This window comes from Meriones unguiculatus, chromosome 7 (assembly GCF_030254825.1).
Source record: "Meriones unguiculatus strain TT.TT164.6M chromosome 7, Bangor_MerUng_6.1, whole genome shotgun sequence".
NCBI classification, from domain to species: Eukaryota; Metazoa; Chordata; class Mammalia; order Rodentia; family Muridae; genus Meriones; species Meriones unguiculatus.
In genome coordinates, this window is record NC_083355.1 from 65,758,401 (window position 1) to 65,783,724 (window position 25,324).

At 39.4% G+C, this 25,324-nt stretch overlaps 1 protein-coding gene, 1 non-coding gene and 1 pseudogene across 22 annotated transcripts in view; 2 read left to right on the forward strand and 1 right to left on the reverse strand.

Annotated features, from left to right (window-relative positions):
* Positions 1 to 25,324, forward strand: part of Mia2 (MIA SH3 domain ER export factor 2) — a 93,473-nt gene that overhangs the window by 47,315 nt on the left and 20,834 nt on the right. For 18 of the 21 annotated variants that reach the window (XM_060387545.1, XM_060387546.1, XM_060387549.1 and 15 more), the window contains 8 exons: positions 74 to 184; positions 1,161 to 1,232; positions 2,883 to 2,987; positions 7,696 to 7,818; positions 12,257 to 12,377; positions 13,813 to 13,859; positions 14,422 to 14,512; positions 20,311 to 20,449. In XM_060387545.1, coding sequence (XP_060243528.1) covers positions 74 to 184; positions 1,161 to 1,232; positions 2,883 to 2,987; positions 7,696 to 7,818; positions 12,257 to 12,377; positions 13,813 to 13,859; positions 14,422 to 14,512; positions 20,311 to 20,449 — 809 coding nt within the window. The remainder of the gene's footprint in view (positions 1 to 73; positions 185 to 1,160; positions 1,233 to 2,882; positions 2,988 to 7,695; positions 7,819 to 12,256; positions 12,378 to 13,812; positions 13,860 to 14,421; positions 14,513 to 20,310; positions 20,450 to 25,324) is intronic. The other 3 variants (XM_021645757.2, XM_060387547.1, XM_060387550.1) reach the window with 1 other exon arrangement.
* LOC132655233 (large ribosomal subunit protein eL21-like) lies at positions 7,828 to 12,249 on the forward strand (annotated as a pseudogene).
* LOC132655645 (small nucleolar RNA SNORA61) lies at positions 15,785 to 15,912 on the reverse strand. Its single transcript, XR_009593434.1, has one exon. It is a non-coding gene; the product is annotated as a small nucleolar RNA SNORA61 (small nucleolar RNA).

Consider the following 25,324-nt stretch of genomic DNA (forward strand, 5'->3'; position numbering starts at 1 on the left):
ATTATACTCATCTGATTTTTACCCTAACTAAAAATTCTTATGTCTGGCTGTTAACATTGGCTTTCTGTTTTAGGCAACCTACGAAAATCTAGAAAGATCCAGATCTAAACTTGAAGAAGAAATTATCCTCCTAGAGAAGAACTTAGAAGAAGAGAGAGCTAAACATTCTGAACAAGATGAGTTGGTAAGTCTTGTAGTCCCAGAGAATTATGAAAAGGAAGTTATTAAATTTTATACATTGATTAAGATATTACATACAAGCCAGTCATAGTGGCATAAGACTATAATCTTAGCACTTAGGAGAAGGAGGCAGGCATTCCAAGCTAGCCTAGGCTGCATAGAGAGAGGAGACACTGTCTTTAAAAATGTAAGTAAACAAAAATAAATAAATAAAACCCTCAAACCAACTAATACATCTAAAAAACAAACCAAATAATAAATCTAATCAAAGCAAAATAAAACAAAACAAAAAACTCATGAATGTAAAAAATAGATATAGAAGGCCATGGAGGTAAAAAATTTTCCAGCTCTAATCTTTTCACTTTTAAGATGTTACCATGGGTCTTTTGTTTGTTTGTTTGTTTTGTTTTGTTTTTTTGTTTGCATATTCCTTTTTTCTTGTTGTTTTCACTTGTTGAGAATAGGGTCTTAGAATATAGCCCAGTCTGTTTAACTGTGTAACTCAGGCTGGCCTCAAACTCATGATCGTTTTGCCTCTCCCTTCCAAGTGCTGGGATTACAAGTGTCCACCCCTACATTTGTCTGTCTTACATATTTACACAGAAATTTTCCATATTTGCTATGGAAGTAACATATGAATAATCACATACTTAGGTATTTTTGAAAATGTAATATGTTAAGAACATTATAAAAATTCTGACATAAGGAAAATCTTGGTGTGTGTGAAGTTATTTAAAATATGACATCAGTGGGCTCCTCTTGGACCTGAAAAGTACTGTGATACCTTGAAGCTGAGAAGATGTACTGTTGTTCCATTATTTGTTAGATTGTTTTGAGCAGATGGTAGGCACGCTGAGAAGGCATCTTTATGTGAGCACTAACTTTTATTGATACTAACTTAATAGTGTACATAACAAATACATGTTTTCTTGAAGGTAATGGGACTTGTTAATACTTATTGACCAGCACTGTTTTTCTAGATGGCTGATATTTCAAAAAGGATTCAGTCCCTAGAAGATGAATCAAAATCTCTCAAAGCACAGGTAGCTGAAGTAAGTTGAATTACTTTAATTACTTTAATTAGTAATTTGAAAAACGTTTACATTTTCATTTTATTTTTATTACTAGATACTCTAGAGGAACAGAACTAATATGATGACTATCTATCTAGCTATCTAGCTATCTAAAGGACATTTATAGAGTGGCTTATAAGCTGTGGTCCAGCTGGCCCAACAATAATGGTAGCCAACCAACAGAAATGTCCAAGAATCCAGTAGTTGTTTAGTTTATGAGACTGGATATCTCACCTGGTCTTCAGTATACACCAGAATCCCAACGAACTAGGCTCCAATGCCAGTGAAGGAACGAACTTGCCAGCGAGAGTGAGGGCAAGCAGGCAGAGAGCAAAAGCTTTCTTCTTCCATGTCCTTTATATAGGTTGCCACTAGAAGGTGTGGCCCAGATTAATGGATTAATATTCCTATCTCAAAAGATCCTGATTAAAGGTGATCTAAGATCTGTATTAAAGGTGGGTCTTCCCATTTCAAATTATTTAATTAAGAAAAATCTCTCACAGGTGTATCCAGGCTGCTTGGGTTTGAGTTAATTCCAGATATAGTTAAGTTGATAACCAAGAATCCCAGCAGTCAGGGAAGCAGAGGCAGGTGGGTTTCTTTGAATCTGAGGCCAGCCTGGTCTACAAAGCGAGTCCAGGACAGCCAAGGCTACAGAGAAACCTTGTCTTGAAAAAAACCAAAACGAAATCTATTACACCCGGCTGTGCTGGTGCACATCCTTAATCACAGCACTTAGAAGGCAGAGGCAGGCAGAGCTCTGAGTTCAAGGCTAGCCTCATCTATAAAGGAAGTTCTAGTACAGCCAGGGCTACACAGAGAAACCCTGTCTTGAAAAACTGAAAAAAAAACAACAAAAACCCTGTCACATTAGGCAATTAAATATTACATTAGTGTTTGATATATATATATATATATGTAAATAGGGAATGTATTTGTTTATATTTGAGTTACTTGTGTGAGATTAATTTTTCGCTGGATAGGTTTGTAGTATGGCCATATCTGCGCACTTATGCAGCAGTGTAGCATGTAACAATAGTAAACACAGATTGCCTCCTGCAGTATAGAGTTTAAGACAGGAGACAGAGAGTAAGTAGTGTTGTGGGAATCTTTCTGGAATGAGCACTCCCACACCAGTGAGCATGGAAGAGAGGAGCTGTCACCAGAAGCCAGAACAACTCTTGAAAGGCTTTGATGCCGGTTCCAGTTTGTATTCTAAAACCACAGGGTTGGGTAGGCAGGTAAGCAAGACTTTTAACAGTCAGTTGGTTTTTAAGGGCAACAACCATTTTTTCGGCTATTCTGTTCCAGTGCAAGCAATGCTGTAAGTAAGTTATTAAATAAAGCAACAAAGCAGCATCTAGTAATTGGTCTTTTCTGTCTTTTCTACTTCAGTAGTTAACAGAATTGCCTGCACAGTACATGGAAGGTTGAATAATTTGCCCAAGTTTACATGGCAAATGAGTGGTCGGGCTAGGACTTGGTTCTGGATCTCAGCCAGCTGTGTCATTCTGCCTCTGTTACTAATAGTGCCATATTCTGACCTTTGCTTGAATTGTGTTCTGTGGAGTATATATAAACATGAGGTATTCTGTTGAATTGTTATAAACTGTGCATTTGTCTGCTTAGACCAAAACAACCTTCAAAATATTTGAAATAAATGAAGAGCGACTTAAGGGAACAATAAAAGATGCCTTGAATGAAAACTCTGAACTTCAGGAAAGCCAAAAACAGGTTTGTAGTCTCTAGTGGCTCTTCTAGAGGACCCAATACTGTCTCCTGGCCTCTGAGGGCACCTTAATCATGACCACAAATACACACAGAGACAGACACATACAATGTCACTAAAATAATAATAAATTTAAAATGAAATAATTTTTAAAAGTGAAAGACAAGACATTTTCAGCTACGCAACCGCAGAGTTATAAGCGGTTGTGTGAACTAAGCCCAGGACCTCTTGGAGAACAGTGCATGGTCTTAACCACTGAGCAGCTGCCCCAGCTTCTGGTTGTCTGTCACATTTCTGATATTTTGACAGATGCTCATTTGTGCTGCTTTTTCTTTTTCATAAAATTTTGACATTGCCACATTGTCTTCACTTCCTACTTTTGGTTTTGAGACTCAAATGCTGTGTAGACCATGGGACCTTTTTTGCTCCTGCTCTTTTTTTGTTCACAAACTGTTAATATCTTTTTTTCTTTTTCTTGGCTGGGAGGTGGTTGGAGACAGGGTTTCTATGTGTAACAGCCCTTGCTGTCCTGGAACTCTGTAGACCAGGCTCAGAGATCCTCCTGCCTCTGCCTCCCAATTGCTGAGGTCAAAGGCATGCATCAGCTTACATCTGACTTTTTATATGTGTGCCAAACTCAGGTCTTCATGGGAAGTACTTTACTGACTAAACTTCTTCCTAGCCCATTTATTTGGATAATTTATATGATTGTTTGAGAATGTGTATTATTTTTATAATGTTTTTATTCATTCTTTGAGAATTTCATACACTGTCTTTTGATCATATTCAATTCCCTCCCCTAGCTCCTTCCAGAGGCTCCCACACCTCCCTACTCACCCAACTTCTTTTCTTCCTTGCTCTTGCACTCTGGTTTGTGTTAGCCAACTTACTCCTGGGCCTAGGGCCTATCCTGAAGTGTGGTCAGTGTACCAGGTCTCACACCATCGAAGAAAACTGACTTCCTCTCTGCCAGTAGCAATCAGATGCCAATAGCTCCTCAGCTACGCATAGGACTTCCTGCTTTCTTCCCCTCCTCTGTCCTGGGATTTTGTTTGGCTTGAGCTTGTACATGTTTTGTATGTGCTGTAATAGTTGCTATGAGTTCATATGTCTACTCTTTTTGTTGTGGCTGGAAGACTGTTCTCTTGAAGTTATTTTCCACCTTTGGATTTTTCCATGCCCTCTTCTGCATAGATTCCAGAGCCTTGAGGGGAAGGGTGTGATATAGGCATCTCATTTAGGATTGAACACTCCAACATCTCTTATTCTCTGCATGTTGACTAGTTGTGGGTCTGTGTTATTTATTGCCATCTACTGTGAGAAGAACTCTCCTTGACAAGAGTTGAGCAATCATTGATGTGTGAGTATAGCAAGGAGTAAGTTGTGAGGTGTCCTTTTATTGCTATGCCATTTTAGCAGAATATTAATAGTAGGTTCTTACCAGCACAAGGTCTTTTGGTCTTCTTGAAAGTATTAGGTAAGGATTACTTTTTGATTTTGTTTTGTTTTCTTTCTTTCTTTTTTTTTTTTTAGATAGAGTCTCTATGTAACTTGCCTTAAATTCACAGAATTCCATCTGCCTCTACCTCCTGAGTGCTGAGATAAAAGATGTGTGTCACCATGCTGGACTAGGTTCTTTCTTGTTGAGCTGACCTTAAATCCAATTAAAAAGTGGTTGTTTACTCTTACAGCATTTATGCCACGACTGTACCATAGGTATATCTTGCCAGGCAGGTTGTTACTGTAGCTTGCATGGTTTACAGGGGCTGAGATTGATGATTACTTTTTTCTTCTGGTAGTATGCATAGCACCTTTCAACACTATTGAAGTTAGCCAATAGGAATAAAATTTCCACTGAGTACCAGCTAGATTCCTCCATGTTGGCTCAAGTATATGGTTTCTTCAGCAGTAGGGTCTTACTGTTAAGATCCTTCTTTTCTCCCTCCCTTTTCTACTTCTCTTTCTCTCTTTTTTTTTCCTTTCTCTTCCTCTTTTCTTTTCTTCTCGTCCTCTTTCTCCCCCTTCTTTCTTTGTACTTATAGTTAAATCTCGGGCTCTGTGCTAAGCAAACTGATACTAAGTTATATTTTCTCATCTTTATTCCTTTTAAAATAAAATTTATTTATTTAGAGATGACATTTCATTAGGTAGTTCTGGGTGCCTCAAAGTCATGATCTTCCTGCCTTCACCCCTGAATTTTGAGATTGTAGGTATGAACCATCATGTCCAGCTCTTTGATAATTTTATTATTGTTGTTGTTTTGTTTGTTTGTGTTTTGAGATAGTGTTTCTCTATGTAGCTCTGGCTATCCTGGAATTCCCTGTGTACACCATGCTGGCTTTAAACTCATAGAGAGCTTCTTGTCTCTGCTTCCCAAGTGCTGTGAATAAAGGTGTGTGCCACCACTGCCTGGCTTAATTTAATTATTTTGGGGTTTTTTATGCTTTTCTCCTGTTTCATTGTGAGGATATTGAAATTTTTTTTCAAGTGCTTTTCACTTCATTATGTTATCTTATTTCTTGCATTTATTTTCTGTCTAACCTAAAAGGCTCATATTTGGGGATTCATGGCTGACTACTTAATTAATTATGAAGCAGTCCAAATCCAATGGAGAGGTTTAGGTGTGTCCTTTATGAGTTTTTCTGTGTTATGCTATGGTGTTCCTGTGAGGCTCCCTAGTTGCTGGTATCTGAAGATTGTTTTCATAGAAGTGATTCTGTTTCAGTTTCCATTTGTGGGATGGTAGTCTTTTCTTTCAGTCTTGAGCTCAGTGAGGTCAGGAGAACTGGTGTCTCACTGCTCAGCAAGTCAGCTTTTACCTCAGCTCTTATATTTCCTGTGTGTTACTCTTACTTTCCCATCTAGTGGAGGTATCCTAGAGTCTCAGGTTCCATATTTCAAAAGAATAACTATTTTTTACTTTGTGTGTGTGTGTGTGTGTTTATGTAAAAGAAACAAAGGTAAGAGATGAATGGCAGCTCGAGAGATGGCTCAGAGATTAAGAGCACTGGCTGCTCTTCCAGAGGTCCTGAGTTCAATTCCCAGAAACCACATGCGGGCTTACAACCACCTATAATGAGATCTGGGGCCCTCTTCTGGTGTGAAGGTGTACATGCAGACAGAACATGGTAAATATAATAAATAAATCTTTACAAAAAGAACCAGGAGGTGGTTACACATGCCTTTAATCCCAGCACTCATGAGGCAGAGGCAGGTGGATCTCTGAGTTTGAGGCCAGCCTGATCTGTAGAGCGAGATCCAGGACAGTCACGGCTACACAGAGAAAACCTGTCTCGAAAGACTGGAGGGAGGGAGGAGAAGAGAGAAGGAGGGGGGAGGTAATAGCACAAAATGAGAAGATGTGTATATTCATGTTCTGGGAGAAGACAGAAGCAGGGAGGGAGAGAGGAAGGAAGGAGGGAAAACAGGAGCATTTCTGTGTGTTGGTATGTGCATATGTGTGCAAATATGCACATATATGGAGGACAGAAGAGGACAGTAGATCTCTTGGAGTTATAGGCACCTGTGAGGTGCCCAATGTGGGTGCTGGGAACCGAGTGTGGATTCTGTATAAGAGTAGTGTGTGCTTTTAAGTGCTCAGCTGTCTTTCCAGTCCCCTAGTTCTCTTTTGTTTCCACTCATCCTCTTGTTACTAGTGCCTTCAAATCATGAGGCTTTCGAGGTTGTGTCAAATTGTTTTATTTTCTACTTTTCCATCTGGTTTAGGTTTCTTCTAAGTCTGTAGAGTCTTTTATCACAATTTTGTCTCTTCCTTCTTTCTATTTCTCTAGTTTTCTTTTCTTCATCTCTTTTTTCCTTTCTGGGTTGGTGCCTTTTACATCTTTTTTCTGCCATCTTAGATTTCAGAGAACACGGTGGTGATGCCTGTTGCAAATTTCCCATGCTATAATCAAAGTTCCCTTCTCCTTCTACACACACACACTTCAAAATCTTATCATGTAGCCCCAGGTTTGACTGGAACTCACAATGCAGTTCAGGCTGGGATTATCTGCAGAATATCTGTTCTAAATTAATAGTATTCTTAAGGGTTACCCATCTTCAGTACAAAACTGCATGGTCACTAAAAAAATATCAGGGTAACAGAGATGTGCCATGTTCTATGGGATACAACAATAGAAAGAATTGGCTGGATTTAACAGATAAGTATGTGTCATATACCTTATATTTGATAAAAATTAACTTTGGATATCAGTTGAGTATTTGATATTTTACATTCTTATGTTTTGAAAGTTCTTTGTAGCCAAGTGCTGATGGAACACACCTTTAATTTCACACTTGGAAGTCAGAAGGATCTCTGAGTTCCAGGAGAGCCAGAACCACACAGAGAAACCCTGTTTTGATAAACAAAAACAGACAGACAAAAAAGTTCTTTATAGGCGCTGGAGAGATGGCTTAGTGGTTAAGAGCACTGTTTGCGCTTCCAAAGGACCGAGGTTCAATTCCCAGCACCCACATGGCAGCTCACAACTGTCTGTCACTCCAAGGGATCTGACACCTTTGCACTAATGAACATAAAATAAAGTTAAACAAATTATTTTTTAAAAAAGTTCTTTATAAATGGGAGCCACATCTGGCCTCCTTTTTAAAGTAGACCTACCTTTTTAGTACCTTTTAATGATTCATCTAAGTATTTAAATAAATGCATCTAAACATTTGTGTTGACTTTCACATCTTTTTTTGTTTTTATACCAGCTTTTACAGAAAGCCGAAGTAATGAAAGAACAAGTGAATGAACTCGAGAAACAGAAAGTAACATTTGAAGAATCCAAAGTACAGGTGGAGCAACTTCTAAATGATAAAGAAAATCAAATCAAGGTAATGGCTCTTTGGTTTTAGTGTCTAGTTGGTTACAGTTTATACTTACTTGGAAACTTAAGTGCTTTAACAGCTTTTACTGCTGTTGTGTCTTTTATCACATTTCAAGTGCTTCTTGAAGATGCATATATTTGTAACATATATGTTAATACACTAAGTCTTTGTCCCTTCAATATTTTAGCCTGATATTTATTAATAAAGAAGAAAATAATGGTCTTTAAGATGTTGACATGTGCTACTGCTAAGATGTTGAAAAGAGTTTGAAAAACTGAGTTTATAGTTTATATGTATTAACTGAATTTTCTTAGTATCTCTACTAGTTGGTGTTACTTTCATCAATATAAAAACTTTTTTAAAAATTGAAACTCAGGCAGGCATGGTGGTATATGCCTGTAATTTCAGCACTTGGGAAGGCAGAGGCAGAGAGATCTCTGTGAGTTTGAGTCCAGCCTGGTCTATAAAGCAAGTCCAGGATAACAAAGGCAGAGAAGCTCTGTCTCGGGGTAGGGAGGAATTGAAGTTTGGGCTGGGGAGGTGGCTTACTGGATAAAAGCATGCATTTCATGAACCTGATGATGTGAGTTCAGACCCAAAACCCAGGCAAAAGCTATACAGTAGCACAGTATCCAGTGCCTGCGCTCTGTAGTAGAGAGATGGAGGCAGAGTCTATGTGCTCTCAGAAGCTTGAGGGCCAGCAGTGGAGAGACCCTGTTTCAAACAAGGTGGAAAGGAAAGGTTGTCCTCTGACCTGTAAGTTTGTTTTGGCTGTGTACCTGCACCTATACATATGAGCAGGTACACACATAAACCAATTGGAACTTGGCTCTAATTGAAGGAATAAAATGGTTGACAGTACATAGGCCATTGAGAGCACTTGGTGGGCAGAAGCACTTCCTGTACAGTTTTGACAGCCTGAGCTCATTTTACCCTTAGGGCCCATACTGTGGGAAGAGCGAACTCTCATAAACTGTCCTTTGACCATAGCACACAGTCTTTGTGTCTCTCTTTTCTAACTGAATTCAACCAGTCACAGGATGGTGCAACTAAAAACTCTAGGTTCATAAGACGGTTCAGTCAGCCTCATGAACCTTCTATGAAAGTACAGGCCCCATAAACCATATGACCTGAGCTTCATCCCCAAACCATATAAAAGTGAAAGTAGAGGGCTGGCGAGATGGCTCAAAGGTTAAGAACACTGGCTGTTCTTCCAAAAGTCCTGAGTTCAATTCCCAGCAACCAAATGGTGGCTCGCAACCGTCTATAGTGAGATCTGGTGCCCCCTTCTGGTGTGCAGGCATTTGTTTAAAAAAAGTGAAAGTAGAAAATAAATTATGTTTAAAAAAAAGTGAAGGTAGAAAACCAGCTGATTTCAAAGTTGTTCTCCGACATTCGTGTGCTTGCCCATGCATAATTGATACACAGACATACTACCATTTGTTTATTATTTAATAATAAATAAAATAAAAAATCACATCTGTACTGTGCATGTGCAGACTTTTCCCTGTTCCCTACATTATACAGTATAGCAGCTGTATGTAGCATCTGTGTTACATTAGTATTATAAGAAATCTAAGTGATTTCATGTATACAGGAAGATACATGTAGGTTATATGCAAATACTTTTAGTGTATGGATGGGGACTTGAACATTCGGGGCAGTGGGCGAGGCAGGCATCCGGCAACAGTGCCTTGTGGATGCTGAGGGTGACCGTACTTTCCTCCCTCGAAGGTTACTCTACTTAAGGAGCTTAAGGTTCTTCTTAAATAGAACAGGAATGGGATCTGAACCCTCAGCACCGCTCAGAGGTGGAGGGCATTTTATTTGAGGCAGAAACCTTGAAGAAAGAAAAGAGATTGGCAAGTAGCTTTTGGTGGACCTTCCAGAGCAAAGCATGGTATGTAGTCGCTTTGTTACTTTAGTGTCTCAACCAATCTTGGCCAGTAGGCTCAAAAGGGATGTGACCTGTGTCACTAGGAAATGTCCTTACATCAGATTAGAAAAGCACTGCTGAGCCAGGCATGCTGGTACACACTTTTAACCCCAATACTGGGGAGGCAGAGGTAGAGGCAGGCAGATTTCTGTGAGGTACAGTCCAGCCAAGGTAAGACTGTATCAAAAAACAAAACTAAGCAAACAAAATTTCTGTTGGAGAACTTTCAGTGCTCTATTGAAATTTCTTTACAATGTGTTTTTTCTGTTTCTCAGTGGAACTCTTCAGCTAGTTATTTAGTTGAATAAAATCAAGACTCTATGGCTTAGTTTGCATTATGTTGGTATCTTTTCCTGGGAATGTGCAAGTAAGTTTCAGTGTCCTAGGGTGCAGAGGTATTGGATTCCCTGGAGCTGAGGTTGCAGATAGTTGTGAACTGCCAGTTATGGGTGCTGGGAATTGAATTTAGACCTTCTGCAAGAATAATATCTGCCCTTAACTGCTGAGCCATTTCTCTAGACAGAGATATTTGCTTCTTTTTAGTTGTTTATATATTTGTATGTGCCTGTATGTAGGTATGTGCATGTGAGTGCAGTACCCAAAGAGGTCTGTGATCTTGTTTTTATAAATCTTGTGTTAGTACCACACAGCTTTTACCCCCACATGTTAATGAACACTCTTAAAAAAAAAAAAAAGAGTGGTCATTTAAAAATTTTTCTATATTTATGTGTGAGTGCCACATATGCAGATGTCATGTGTCTGGATGCTCACAAAGGCTAGAATTGGGCATTGGATCCTCAGAAGCTAGAGTTACATGCTTTTGTGATATGGGTGCTGGGAAGTGAGCTGAGATACTTTAGAAGAGTAGAGTTCTTGACTGCCTAGTTGTCTCTTCAGCCTAACTGAAGACATGTAAGACATGAAGAAATATTTTAGGGGCTGGGGAAATCTCTCAGATGTACTTGCTGTGCAAACATGAGGACCTGCATTTGAATTCTAAGCACCTACTTAAAAGATGAGCATGGGCTTTTCGCCGCTGCGGCCGCCATCTTGCAGGAGCGTGAACCCCAGAGGAGTCGCACACGTGTTCTCCATGAGCCACCATGACGAACACCAAGGGGAAGAGGCACAGCATGCACTACATGCTCTCGTGGCCCTTCTGCAAGCATGGTGTTGTCCCACTGGCCAACTACATGTGCATCTACAAGAGGACGACATCATGCACATCAAGGGAATGGGTACAGTGCAGAAGGGCACGCTGCATAAGTGCAACCACCGTAAGACGGGGCGCATATACGACGTGACGCAGCGGGCATCAGGTCAAGGGCAAGATCCTGGCCAAGTGCATCAGTGTGTGCACCGAGCACGTGAAAAACTCCAAGAGCTGCAAGAGCTGCGACAGCTTCCTGGGGCGTGAAGGAGAATGAGCCGTGAAAGCTCGAGGCGCGAGAGAAGGGCACATGGGTGCAGCTCAAGTGCCAGACCTTGCCCACCTGGGACGTGCACTTTGTGAGGACCAAGGGGAAGGAGCCCGAGTTGCTGGAGCCCACCCCCTACGAGTTCATGGCCTGACATGTACGCGGAGGCCAGAGCACGCGAGTGTGCAAGCATATCCAGTCCCCATCCCCCACGAGTTCATATCATGGCCCGATGTGCAAATAAAGGCTGGAGTGTACCAAAAAAAAAAAAAAAAAAAAAAGATGAGCATGGCTATGCATGCCTGTAAGCCAGCACTGTGGACAGAGGCAGTGGATCCCAGAGCTTGTTGAGTTGTCAAGCTTTGAAGTAATGGAGTTCCAGTTCTATGAGAGGTCCTGTCCCTGGGAACTAAGCTAGAGTGCCATAGAGAAGACACTGTCTCATCCTCTTGCAGCTCTCTCTCTCCTCTCTTTTTTCTCTCTTTCCTCTCTCTCCTCCCTCCCCCTTTCTCTCTCTGATACAAAGAGAGGTCTCTCCTCTCTGTCTCTCTGATACAAAGTCTCACTATGTAGCCCTGCCTGACCAGAACTCACTATGTAGACCAGTATGGACCCCAAACTCACAGAGATCTGCCTTCTGAGTGCTGGTATTAAAGATGTAGTACCATGCCTGACAAGTTTTATTTTTTTTTATTTTTTTAAGATATAATAGTCAATAAATGTTGTAGTTAAAAAAAAACCAATTTATATGTCTTAATGGTAGTTAGAAAATTAGAGCATGTGAGGACTTATTTATGTGGATTGATTTTTAAATTTTTTTCTATTACATTTTAAATTTTATTTGTGTATGTATGTGTATACCATGTCTGCAGAATTGAGAGGATAGTTTTTGGAAGTCACTTCTCTTCTTCTACCCTGCGGGTCCTGGGTTTCAAACTCAGGTTGTCAGGCTTAGGGGCAGATGCCTTTACCTGCCAAGCCCCCTCAATGGCCTGGATTGAGTTTTAAACTACTGTACATTTCTAAGTTGTAAAACTGTTAGCAAAGTTATTTCCTTCTCTTTTTGTTTTCCCTTTTGTTCACTGTTCAGACTCTGATAGAGAGCCTGCTAAAGATGAAAGATTGGGCTGCTGTGCTTGGAGAAGACATAGCAGATGATGACAATCTGGACTTGGAAGTGAAGGGTGACCTAGGAAATAATGTTCACTTAGGTATGGTGACTGGCTTCCTTGTCATTGCTCATGTGTGCTGTGCTCCTTGTATACTTGTACTTGGCAAGTCCTGTCCAGCTGCCTGAAATGTGTCCACGCTTACCACCTTACAGAACTAGATTGTTCAGTAAGTCCATCTTATCTTTTTAGAGTTGTAGCCTCCTTCTCCTTTGTCCTATGTGTCATACATCTGTCTAACATCTGTACAACAACTTTAGAATGTGGGTTATAAGAGTGCTGGTGCCTCACTCTTGTCCTAATCATATGGGAGACAGAGTAACTGTAATTCATGATGCTGCTTTTGCTTTAGACAGATTATAATACTTCAGTCTTGGGTGCTACAAACTGTTACTGCTGTTTCTGGTTATATTATTGTGTTCACAAAACTAAGGTTCATTTTGCCACTTAATATATTTTCAAATAAATTCCTTTGACTTGTTAAAATTTAATTTGTAAAAATTACAGAATAATAATAAAAATAATGCAGGAAGGTCCCATGTGCGTTAGACCTGATTTGTTCTAGTGGTCATTCTTAAACTTAATGTCCTTTTTCTTGGCTCCCTGACCTGTTTATAATTACCATTTGTCTTGTACCCACAGAGGATAGTTCACAACCTGTCTAGTAGGGGCCTGAAGCTGCATCTAGTGCAGAGTGAACCCTCTCTGTACTGTGCCTTTTGTCCTTATGTACCTTTAGAAGTTTATTACATAGCCACTGTAAGAGATTTACAGCAGCAGTAACACAATAGGATGGTTATTACAATATACTGTTATGAAAATGTGGTTTCTTTGCTCCCAGTGCTGGGACAGATTGTCTAATTGAGGTGTCTGCAAAGTGAGTAGTGAACAGATACAGTGGGGGCTGCATCAGGCAGAAATCAGCAGGACGGTGTGAGACTTCCGTATGCTGCTCAGAATGGCGTGTAATAGAAAACTTGCGAAAATTGTTGTAGTGGAGAGAGACATGTGACACATAGTACGGAGGAGGAGGAGGTTACAACTCTGGAGGTAAATAAAGATTTACTAGAAAATCCAGTGCTGTGAGGTGACGAGATTGGAAGGCATTTTAGATAGACTGCTGGTAAAATAGCTAAAAGGAACTATGATGAAGTTATATTTATAGTTTTCATTTATACCTAATCATGTAAGAAATAGTTTTCTAGTAGGATTTACGCTTAATATTACTTAATTTGGAGCCATGATTTCACTAATACTTTGGATGCTGAAATGCCATAGAATCTAAGCATAGCTAAGTCTGTGGCTGATGTTCTTGTTGGGGCTTTGTAATACTTTGAAGTGTAGGGATTGCAGGCAAGGGACACTAACTCAGCTCCAAATTGTTTATTGTGGCAAGAAGAGGTGTTGTAAGACTATGTGAGGAACTAATGCATTCATTTGGATGTCTCTAGTAATTGTGGTTTTATTTTTCACTTAGATAATCAGCCAAAGGGAGCTTTGAAGAAGCTGATTTATGCTGCTAAGGTTTGTATTATTATGTAAATACAAGCATGAGGAGTACCTACAGCAATGATTAAATCTAGCTGTCCTTAGTAACTAATTTAAAGATTGTTTTATTTTTTTTCCATATAAGATTATCCAAGAAATATTAGGATTTTCTTTATTAACTGCTTTTTATATTAACTTTAGAAATTCACATAATTTTAGAATTTAAAAAAGTTCAAGTTCTACATTCATTCCTTCTGTTAAAAATGCTTTTAAAATGTTTATTTTATTTATTTAATAGTTTCCTTTGTGCATTTTTTTCTGGTTTTATTATTATTTTTTACACAGTAGCTCCGTGTTCTATTTTGAGAAGTAAATAACAGCTTTGTTTTTTTCTGCTTTATTCCTTCGACCTGTTCTTAGCTAGTCTGTGTAAGAAGTCCTGATAATGTAGTGTGAAGGCTGTTTGATGACAGCTGCATTGATGGCTTTATGTTCTCGAGTGAAAACAGGACTACAGAGCAGTGTGGGTGTTGAGGGAGCTGTGAGTATATGTTGTGTAACTGATTGTTGCTTTTTTTTCTTCATTCCTTCTTTAAAGTTAAATGCTTCTTTAAAAGCCTTAGAAGGAGAGCGAAACCAAATTTACACTCAGTTATCTGAAGTGGATAAAACAAAAGAAGACCTTACAGGTAAGGTTCTTCTCTGACCGTATCTCCTAAAGAGACTGAATTACTTTTGAGTTTTGATATTATTGGTAAAGGCATTTCTACTTTTCTTACACTTATGACAAATTTTAAAGCCTGTAAGAATGTGGATTACAGTGTATCTTAGTTTGATTGCTGTGAAAAGATCCCAGGACCATGGCAACTCTTAAAAAGGAAAGCATTTAACTGGTTTGCTTATAGTTCAGAAGTTTAGTTCATTGTCATCATGGCAGGAAGCATGGCCTGCATGGCGGCTCACAGGCAAATGGGGTGCTAGAGAAGGAGCCAAGAATTCTACATCTTGATTGGCAGGCAACAGGAAGAGAGTGAAAGACAGTGGCACTAGCTTGAGCATTTGAAACCTCAACGCCCACCCTAGTGGCACACTTCCTCTAACAAGACCACATCTACTCCAACAAGGCCATACTTCCTAATAGTGCCATTCCCAATAGGTCTATTAGGGCCATTTCATTCAAAACACTCTACGGTGTTATGTGTTTGGTACAGTTTTAGTTGTTAAGAAGTATTAAATTTATTCCAGGATATCTAGGGCTATACAAAGAAACCTGTCTTAAACCCCCCAAATATTTAATTGAAATTTTTAATTTATTGTCTTTCAATTGTGAAATTGAGTTTCAGTAGTGGAACTAGTATGGTCTACTATTTTAATGTATAGTTTATTAGTGTATATGGAGTAATGTTAGGCCTATAAAATATTTTTTATATTAAAAACATTAAAAATTTTGTGACTAGTGTTCATATTGAAAAAAAATTCTGTCAGTTGTACTTGGGATGTTTAAAAAAGTATAAATCATATTTTGTTAAAGAAAAATTCATATTTTATATCTGAAAAGAATGGATGGACATATTCAGATACATGCACTGGTTAACTTTGAATATAGGACCATAGGAAGCTTTTTATTTTATTTTTTCTAATAAACACTTTTTTTCCTTTTTACTTTCTAGAGCAGTCTTTACAGAACCAGTTGCATGTGTGTAAATTTTGCAGCTTTAGCAACATTTCTGCTTACAGAGCTTTTCTTTTCCTGCCTCATCTTCCCTGCCTGTTTCCAATTATAGACTAGTGTCACCAGCAAGGGCCCCATTACTGGTTATAAAGCCAAAAACAAACAAACCCCCCCTAATGAGGACAAGAAAGAAATACCCCAAGTCTTTAGTCAGCTATTGCTAGAGCTGCCCAGAACCTCACATCTGTCTCTATTTCTTAGCTTATTCTATCTTACAAAGGACAGTTAGTTGTGTTTGAATCTGGACCTATGCTCTGTATTAGACTACATTGCTGTGAGGCCAGCTTCAGTGTACTTGTTTTCCTTTACAAACCACCAAGATCAGCATTGAGATCTGATGAAAAAAGGGACAAAACTGGTCCTTGTCTGAATTTCAAAAGCACCCTTCCAACCCCAGACATGGTTTCTCTGTATAGCCTTGACTGTCCAGGAGTCACTTTGTAGACAACGCTGACCTTGAACTCACAGAGACCACCTGCCTCTGCCTCCCTGAGTGCTAGGATTACAGGTTTGTGCCACAGAGCCTGGCTTCAAAACTTTTTTCTTTAATTTAACCTTATTTTTCATAATTTATTCACTTTACATCCCGATTGTAGCCCCTTCCCTCATCTCTTCCCTGACCCACCCTCCCTCCCTTTTTCCCCCTATTCCCCTCCCCTATTTCTCAGAAAGAGGGAGACCTCCTTCCCTACCATCTGACCCCAGCCTATCAGATCTCATTAGGATTACTTGTATCCTCTTCCTCTGTGGACTGGCAATCCACCCCCCCCCCCCACATACACACACACACTCCCACCAGAGGGAATTGATCAAAGAGCAGTTAACAGTCCTTGTCAGAGACAGCCCCTGCTCCCCTTACTAGGGAACCCACAGGAAGACTGAGCTGCCTATCAGCTACATATAAGCAGGGGTTCTAGGTCTTCTTCTTGGATAGTCCTTGGTTAGTGCATCAGTCTCTACAGGCCCCCTTTGGCTCAGATTTGTTGGCTCTGTTCATCTTTTTATGGAGCTCCTGTCTGCTCTAGGTCCTTCCTTTTCCCCAACTCTTTCGTATGACTCCCTGTGCTCTGCCCAGAGTCCTAGCATCTGCGTTGATCCCCTGTTGGGTGCAGTCTTCCAGAGGACATTTATGGTAGGCTCCCATCCTATTCCCTCTTTTCAACCACTTCTGGGGTTTCTTCTGTTTGTCCTTCTGAATGAAAATTAAGCGTCCTTCCTAGAGTCCTTCTTGTTATTTAGATTTATTAGGTCTGTGGATTGTAGTATGGTTATCTGGTATTATATGGCTATTATCTGCTTATAAGTGAGTATATATCATAAGTGTCTATTGGAGGTTGGTCTAATGCTAATTATTGGCCCTGAAGATATGGTTACTGCCCTCTGCATACACTCATTCTTTTTTGTGTAAACCTGCCTAAGATGTACCTGACTGGTTGATTAAACAGCCTATACCAGGGCAGGGCAGAATGGGGTAGGCATGGCTAGGGTTCCCAGGCCTTTGAGGAGAATCGTGGGAAACTGACAGAGAGGAAGAGAGGGAGAGGAAGACGATGATCAGTTAGCCTGGAGAAGAAACCACATGGGGCTGGGAGGAAGTACACTAATAATGACATGAAAAAGGCTCAGATGAAGAATAAAAGCAAGTACTTAAAAAATTATCCCATGTAAGGGGAACAGGAACTATTTCTGACAGGAACTCAATGGCAAGCTCGTTGACCTACCCACACCCCAAGGGAGGAGCAGTCCTGCTAGGCCACAGAGGAGGACTTTGCAGCCAGTCCGGAAAATACCTGATAAAACAGGGTCAGATGAAAGGGGAGGAGGTCCTCCCCAAGAAGTGGACTTGGAAAGGGACAGGGAAGAGATGAGGGAGGGAGAGTGGGATTGGGAGGAAATAAGGGAGCAGGATACAGCTGGGATACAGAGTTAATAAAATGTAACTAATAATAATAAAAAAATATAAAAGATTATGGATGGAAGATAGGATGGTTAAGGAGGATGGCATTGGAAGGGGCCTGGGAAATGGATGGTGAAGTGATTCAGACAGTGTAAGTAGGAATATCTGCCCAGCCCAAGGCAATTATAAAGTCTAACAGGTGTCTGTGTCTTATTTGTGATAGTGGGCTAGATAATACTTCTGTGATAATCTAGGGCTAATAATAAACATTATATAGCCTAACAGCTTTTTTAAAAATTACTGTTAACAAGTGTCTTTCTGGGTCTGGTTATCTCACTCAGGATGATCTTTTCTAGTTCCATCCATTTGCTTGCAAATTTAATGATTTCCTTGTTTTTAATAGCTGAGTAGTATTCCATTGTGTAAATGAACAATTTCTGTATCCATTCTTTGGTTGAGAGACATCAAGGTTGTTTCTAGATTCTGGTTATTACAAATAAAACTGCTATGAACATAGTTGAGCAAATGTCCTTGTTGTTCAGGTATATGCCCAGGAGTGGTACAGCTGGGTCTTGAGGTAGCAAACACTATTCCCAGTTGTCTGAGAAAGCAACCAGATTGATTTCCAAAGTGGATGTACAAGTTTACATTCCCACCAGCAGTGGAGGAGTGTTCCCCTTTCTCTACATCCTCACCAGCGTGTGTTGTCACTTTGAGTTTTTGATCATTGCCATTCTTATGGGTGTGAGGTGGAATCTGAAGATTTGTTTTGATTTGCATTTCCCTAATGACTAAGAATGTTGAGCATTTCTTTTAATGTTTTTCTGCCATTCAATATTCCTTTGTTGAGAATTCTCTGTTTAGCTCTGTACCCCATTTTTTAATTGGATTATTTGGTTTGCTGGTGTTTTAATTGCTTGAGTTCTTTATATATTCAGGATATTAGCCCTCTGTCAGATATAGGGTTGGTGAAGATTCTTTCCTAATCTGTAGGCTATCATTTTGTTCTGTTGACAGTGTTCTTTGCTTTACAGCTTTTCAGTTTCATAAGGTCCCATTTATTGATTGTTGCTTTTAGAGCCTGTGCTGTTGGTGTTCTGTTCAGGAAGTTATCTCCTGTGCCAATGAGCTCAAGGCTCTTCCCCACTTTTTCTTCTAACAGGTTTAATGTGTCTGGTTTTATGTTGAGGCCTTTGATCCACTTGGACTTTAGTTTTGTGCAGGGTGGTAAATATGGATCTATTTGTATTTTTCTACATGTAGACATCCAGTTAGACCAGCTCCATTTGTTGAAAATACTATTTTTTTTTCCATTGTATGGTTTTGTCTTCTTTGTCAAAAATCAATTTTTCTTTCAGAGTTTGTAAAGACATGTTGGTATATTGATGGGGATTGCATTGAATCTGTAGATTGCAAAAACTTTTTAAAATGAAAATGTTTAAAAAGATTGAACCACTGGATATAGAAATTACTAAAAAAATTATCTTTGCTTTACTCAGTGATTATAGTAGTTGCATTTTTATTAGACCTGAAAAAAACATTAGTATGAAGAGCATAGAAGGTCCATGAGGGAATGAACACTGTTCTCAGGGCACCCTCTTGTAGCACATCTTAATGTATGTGTGTCTTAGGACATGTCAGTGTAACTGGGGATCAGCTTTCCAGTTATCCCATTGCTTCCTCCACTCTCATCACCACTGTTCATTTTTTTTTCCCCAAGTAATATTGGAGATGTGTGTCTGTGAATAGTGTTCTTAATCCAACTTACTTTCCTCAATGGGTCATACAATTTTTCAGTAATTGATTTTTATCGTATATGAACATTTTCTTCTCTCTCTCTTCTCCCTTCTCCCCTAGTCTCTGCCCTTCTTGGTAATCGTGTACAGTGCTCTTTTTCTGGAGTCAGTGTTTCTCTGTAACCCCAGGCTGCCTTGAAGTCCTGACGCTTCTGTCTCAGCCACCCACATGTTGGCGTCTGTATTGACTCATGACTACTGTCCCTGGCCTGTATAGTACCCTCTTAAAATAAATAGGTGGGCTGGGGAGATGGCTCAGTGGGTAGGGCCCTCTCTGCTGAGCCCCGGGATCTTACTATGCCTCCCCAGCTCTGTAAGAGGACTTACAGGCTTTACTTTGCTACCCTGCTTTCATGTGGGTACTGGGGATCCAAACTCAGGTCCTCATGCTTGTGTGGCCAGTACTTTACATTTTTATGGCTCATTCTTATAAGTAGTGTAGCAGTTGAAATAAAGTTTTTTATTCGTTCTAGTCTTGATTTTGTTTGACACATAGCCTCTCATTAACCTGGAAAATGAGTATTTGCTAGCTCGAAGTATAACATGTAAAATTTTGCCTTAAACGGCAGGGCGGAGTGTTACTTTATGGTACTGGTGATTGAACCCAAGGCTTTGTGCATTCTCAGCTCTTGCCAGCAGCCAGAACTTCAGTGTTACTGAGGTGACAATTTCATTAGATATTAAGCATATGAAATAGGGAATGCTGAGCAGAAGGGTCTGCCTTTGAAACTCTCATTCTCATAGCCTTCCTTCAGTGGCTGTTACCTCTCTGGTTGAGTATTAGATGTGAGAATTACAACGTTGAAAGTTTTGGAGATCTTCACCATAATAATGTTACCAATTTAAAATAGTGTGTTAAAATAGTGAAAAGCAATTCAGCAAACAAAACATCTGACAGGTTTTCTGCTGTTGCTGGAAAAAGTTTGGTTTGCCAATATTTTTAGTAATTGTCTACAGCCATATCACCGTGGGCACGTCCAATCTTGTCCATCTTTAATAGGTTTTATTTTTATGAAATTCCTTTAGTTTTGTTCTTTTATGACTTTTCAAAAATTTCTTTAGAGCGTATTAAGAATCTCGAGTCTGAACAAGCATCTTTGCAGTCAGAAAACACACAGTTTGAAAGTGAGAATCAGAAACTTCAGGAGAAACTGAAAGTAATGACTGAGCTGTATCAAGACAATGAAATGAAACTTCACAGGTAAGAAGTATTCGGTAACTGTTGAATGGCAAAATGGCTTTAAAGCAGTGATTCTCAACCTTCCTAATGCTGTGACCCTTTAATAGTTTTTCATGTTGTGGTGGGCCCAACCATAAAATTACTTGATTTGCTAGTTATGAATTGTAATGTAAATATCTGATATGCAACTTCCAAAGGGGTCGTGACCCACAGGTTGAGAATTGCTGCTCTAAAGGATCTGTTATATATTCATGTTCTTAAAGTATGTGATTATTAGAAGTTATCAACTATATTGCATTATTTGCTTAAAAGTGAATGTTATTTCATCTTGAAGTATGTTTTTCTTCATAGAAAAAAGTGTAAATGATGTTTGAATTTCTGTATTATAAAATCATCCTTAATGTCTAGAACACAGCTACCAAATTATTGCCTTAAACTAATACTGACAAGCAGGCTCAGGGAATTTGAGTGGTCTCTTTGAATGGAAATGGTTGATGTATGTAAAGCTGATTCCTTTCTCCTGTGCAAATTAGTCTTGCTCAGTGTTTCTTCTTCTACTTAGTAAATGACAGTGTCATTTGTCTTGTGTTCAGGGCAGCTGCTCAAGTCATCCTTAAATGCCCCTTTTGTATTCCGTATTCGTCTTATTATCAAATCTTGTCAATCTCTGTAACTTTTAATCTGATCGCATTTTACCCTCTGTCACAACTCAGGTTAAAGCCACTATTGGCAGCAGTTGGCTTATCCCAGCAGCCTCAGAAACGCTCATCTTTACACCTTAGCCTCCTGCTCTGTCTTTCTCTAATCAAAAAATAACTTTTAACACTTGAATTGTGGCCTCCCTGAGTACATTTAAACAGATTTAAAGTAAACTTAATCTTGCCCTATCAGTGCCTGTTGTCCCTGCCTCCTGGCTATCTCTGTAGTTTATTCTGTTTCTCTATCCTGTGTTGCTCTCTATGGACACTGGATTTCTTGATTTTTGGTGTGACAAACATATCAGTATCTTAAGGTCTTCCATGCTTTTCCTTTTGCCTTCAGTGGATGGTGTTCCCTTTGTGTTTGCGTGGTTTGGTCATCTTAAAGAATGCTTTCCTGGCTGCTCTAACTAAAACAATATCTGCTCTAAACTTCAAGTGTGTCCTTCACCTTGTAATAAATTTGCTTTGTAAGAATAATGTTTTTGTTTATATTCCCAGTGCCTAAACTGGGAAGAAAATGGTAGGTTACCAGTCAGTATTTGTTGAACATACAGATACATATGCTCAGTGTGTTACCTATTTACCCTATTTACCTAGGGTGTGCTTATGCATAGTGATGTCTTATTGGTTCTTCTCCTGCCTGGGGCCTGCCTCACAGCAGCCTACGAAGTCAGAAGGGGCAGGAGATGAGAAGCATCCTGGAATGGCAGGGGAGAACCTTACAGGGTTACACATACCCTGGGAACAACTGATGCTAGTTCGACTTTAATTCTAGAACACAAAGGTTATATACCTCTTGGGTAGTGGGTGGTAGCCTCCAAGAATAGGTCTACATAATTGATTGGAACTTCAAGGGTTCTTAATTTGCATTTAACAACACGCTTCTGTCATAATAGAAACTTAGTACCTACTTAACATGTAGGCACGAGGAGGGGAGAGCTAGCAGGGAGCTGTGTGAGAGGCCATATATCAAATGTGTTTAGGGGAGTCTGTGTCTAAAGGCACTCTCCAGATGAAGTCAGGCAGAGAGCAGGGGATCCCACGGAGGGGAGAGAGTTCTGCCTTTAGTGCCAAGCTCATAATGGCTGTCCAGTCCAGGCAAGAACTGCAACCTCAGTCAGCAGGGTACCTCCAATAATGCCCTGTTAGAAGTAGAGAGAAGACTCAAGCACTACTGATCCAGAGACTGCAGATTTTCAAGTATAAATTATAGCATAGATTTTTCGTTATTAAACCTAGCAGACTTTCATTTCCCTATAAGAAGTTAATGAAAGTTACAAGTCCTATCCTTTGTCCATTCTGAATATAAAGTCGGTCCTTTGATAAAATTTGTTTGTAAACTGAAAAAGCCCATTCTTACAGAGCTTTTATGGCCTTTCATGGGTTTGCTGAAAATGATGAAGGATTTGAGTTTCCTAATGTGAACTCTCTCAGTTGAGGACAAACACAGCAACTTCTTTCAGTTCTTATTCTGTAAACAAGTATTCTTCTTGGAGTTATTGCTTACCACATCTTTGGAGAACTATTTATTTCCTGACTTAGCTGTTCACATAAACCCAAGCATATGCTTGAGTGCTATGAATTATTCTTAATGGTAAGAAGGCCACAATGTATTTTGAATACCATGTATCAAATAACTTTGGACATAACTTCAAGTGTTGTTGGATGTGAGTTTAGTGTTAGGAAATCTACAATATATATGGAATAAGACATCTTTTAATTTGTTTGAGACTTGTTTTGTATAGTCCATGGTGGCTTGACCTTGATATGCAGTCAATGATGACCTTCAACTCCTGAACTTTCTGCTTCTACTTTGCAAGTGTTTGGATTACAGGTGTTTGCCACCCTGTAGTTTTAATTTATTTTATTTTAAATTATGTATATGTGTGTAGGCCTGTGCACATGAATGCTGGTACCTGCAGAGGTCAGAAGTGTTGGAATACCCAGGAATTATAGATGCAGTTATGAGCCACTGGGAGCTGAACACAGGTCCTCTGCAAGAGCAGCATGTATGCTTCTTAACTGCTGAACTATCTTTCCAGCCCGTAGAGATTGGTTTTTATTTTAAGTGTGTGTGTGAATTCCTGCATGTGTAGCTATGCAGCACTTGTATACAATGCCCTCCAACACCAGAAGAAGGCGTTTGGTCCCTTGAAACTGGAGTTACAATACTTGTGAGCTGCCATGTGAGAAAAATATGGGCCTCTGCAAGAGCAGTGAGTGTTCTTAAGCACTGACCCATCTCTCCAGCTCTGTGGCAAGTTTTAAATAAAAAATCCATATGTAAAACAAAGTTGTGTATTGTTTAGTTGATATGTTTTGTGAAAAGAGATTAACAGAACAGTAGTCCTGTGTAACACCCAGGAACCAGTGGCCCAGTAGTTGTGAATTTAACAGTTCATGGTCACTTAGCAAAATAGAATAAGCTCAGATAACAAAAACCCATTCAATATATATATTCAATATAAACTAGTAGGGAATATTAATGCTCTATTAAGATATGACTGCAAGATTGTTGGTTACACTCATTCACTTCCAGCCTCTGTACCGAACTTACACTTATTAAATTAAAAATTGAAAACTTGCCATTCACCATGGACCCATTAATCATTGATCAAGAAAATGCCCCATAGGCTTGCCTACAGCCTAGTCTTATGGAAGTATTTTCTCAATTGTGGTTCCTTTTTCCAAATGACTGTAGTTTGAGAGAAGTTAACCAAAAACTAACTAGCACAACTATGTTGAGTCCCCAAGTATTATTATACTCTGTTCTGACGCTACTCACTAAAGTTGAATTATGCCATTAGTTGTTCTTCAGGGTGGGAAATGGTAAGTTGTTAGAACTGTTAAAATGCTATATTTAATTCTTGGCTGTATATAGGGTATAATTTAGGTTTGGTTATTTTCTAGATTTTTTAAATTTTAGATTCAGATTTAAATACACAGACCTTTATTGCTTGTGACCCTTGCCATTGTGTATGGAAATTTCTTTGTGGGATGAGTAATTTCTGGTGTGATTTTTAAAATTTATTTATTTATTTTAATTAATTACAGTTTATTCACTTTGTAGCCCAGCTGTAGCCTTCTCCCTCCTCCCCTCCCAGTCCCACCCTTCCTCCTCCCATGCCCTGCCCCAAGTCTACTAATAGGGAAGGTCCTTTCCCCTCCCCTTCCATCTGATCCTAGCCTATAAGGTCTCATCAAGACTATCTGTATTGTCTTCCTCTGTGGCCTGGCAAGACTGCTCTCCCCTCAGGGGGAGATGATCAAAGAGCCAGCCACTGAGTTCCTGTCAGAGACAGTCCCTGTTCCCATTATTAGGAAACCCACTTGGAGACTGAGCTGCCATGGACTACATTTGTGCAGGGGCTCTAGGTTATCTCCATGGTGTGATTTTTAACATGTATTTTCTTGATGTTTTTCATGATTGATATAGTGTGTTGCTTATACTTTAATATTTTATAGTTTAATATTGGAGAAAAGTGAAATATTAGAACCTAGGAGTTTAGAGTGTTGTGTTAAAAATGTGATTTCTTGGGCTGGGGAGATGGCTCAGTGGTTAAGAGCACTGTCTGCACTTCCAAAGGACCCCGGTTCAATTCCCAGCAACCACATGGCAGCTCACAACTGTTTGTGATTCCAATTCCAAGGGATCTGACACCTTCATACTAATGCACATAAAACTGAATAAATTATTTTAAAAAAATGTGATTTCTTATTAAAGTTCCCTCAGGTGTGGTTGCATGCTTTTAATCCTAGTCCTCAGGAAGCAGAACCACATAGATCTTTGTGAATGAAGAGGCCAGCCCGGTCTACACAGTGAGTTCTAGGACAGCCAGGGCTACATTGTGAGACCCTGTCTTAAATAACAAAAAAAAAAAAAACCCCAAAAGCCATAGTTTATTAGTTGTTGGCTTCTTTTTGTTGTTTGTTTTGACTTGAGACAGGGTTTTTCTGTGTATCGTTGGCTTTCCTGGAATTCACTATGTAGACCAGGCTGGCCTCAAACTCAGAGATCACCTGCCTCTGCCTCCCAAATGCTGGGATTAAAGGCATGTGCTACCATCTCCAAGCTAGTTGTTGGGTTCTTATTAAACAACATAATGCTTATTACAGGAAACCTTGATAAATGATACTCATAACAGGTTTTTTAAAAGATTTACTTATTATGCATACAATATTCTATCTGCAAGAG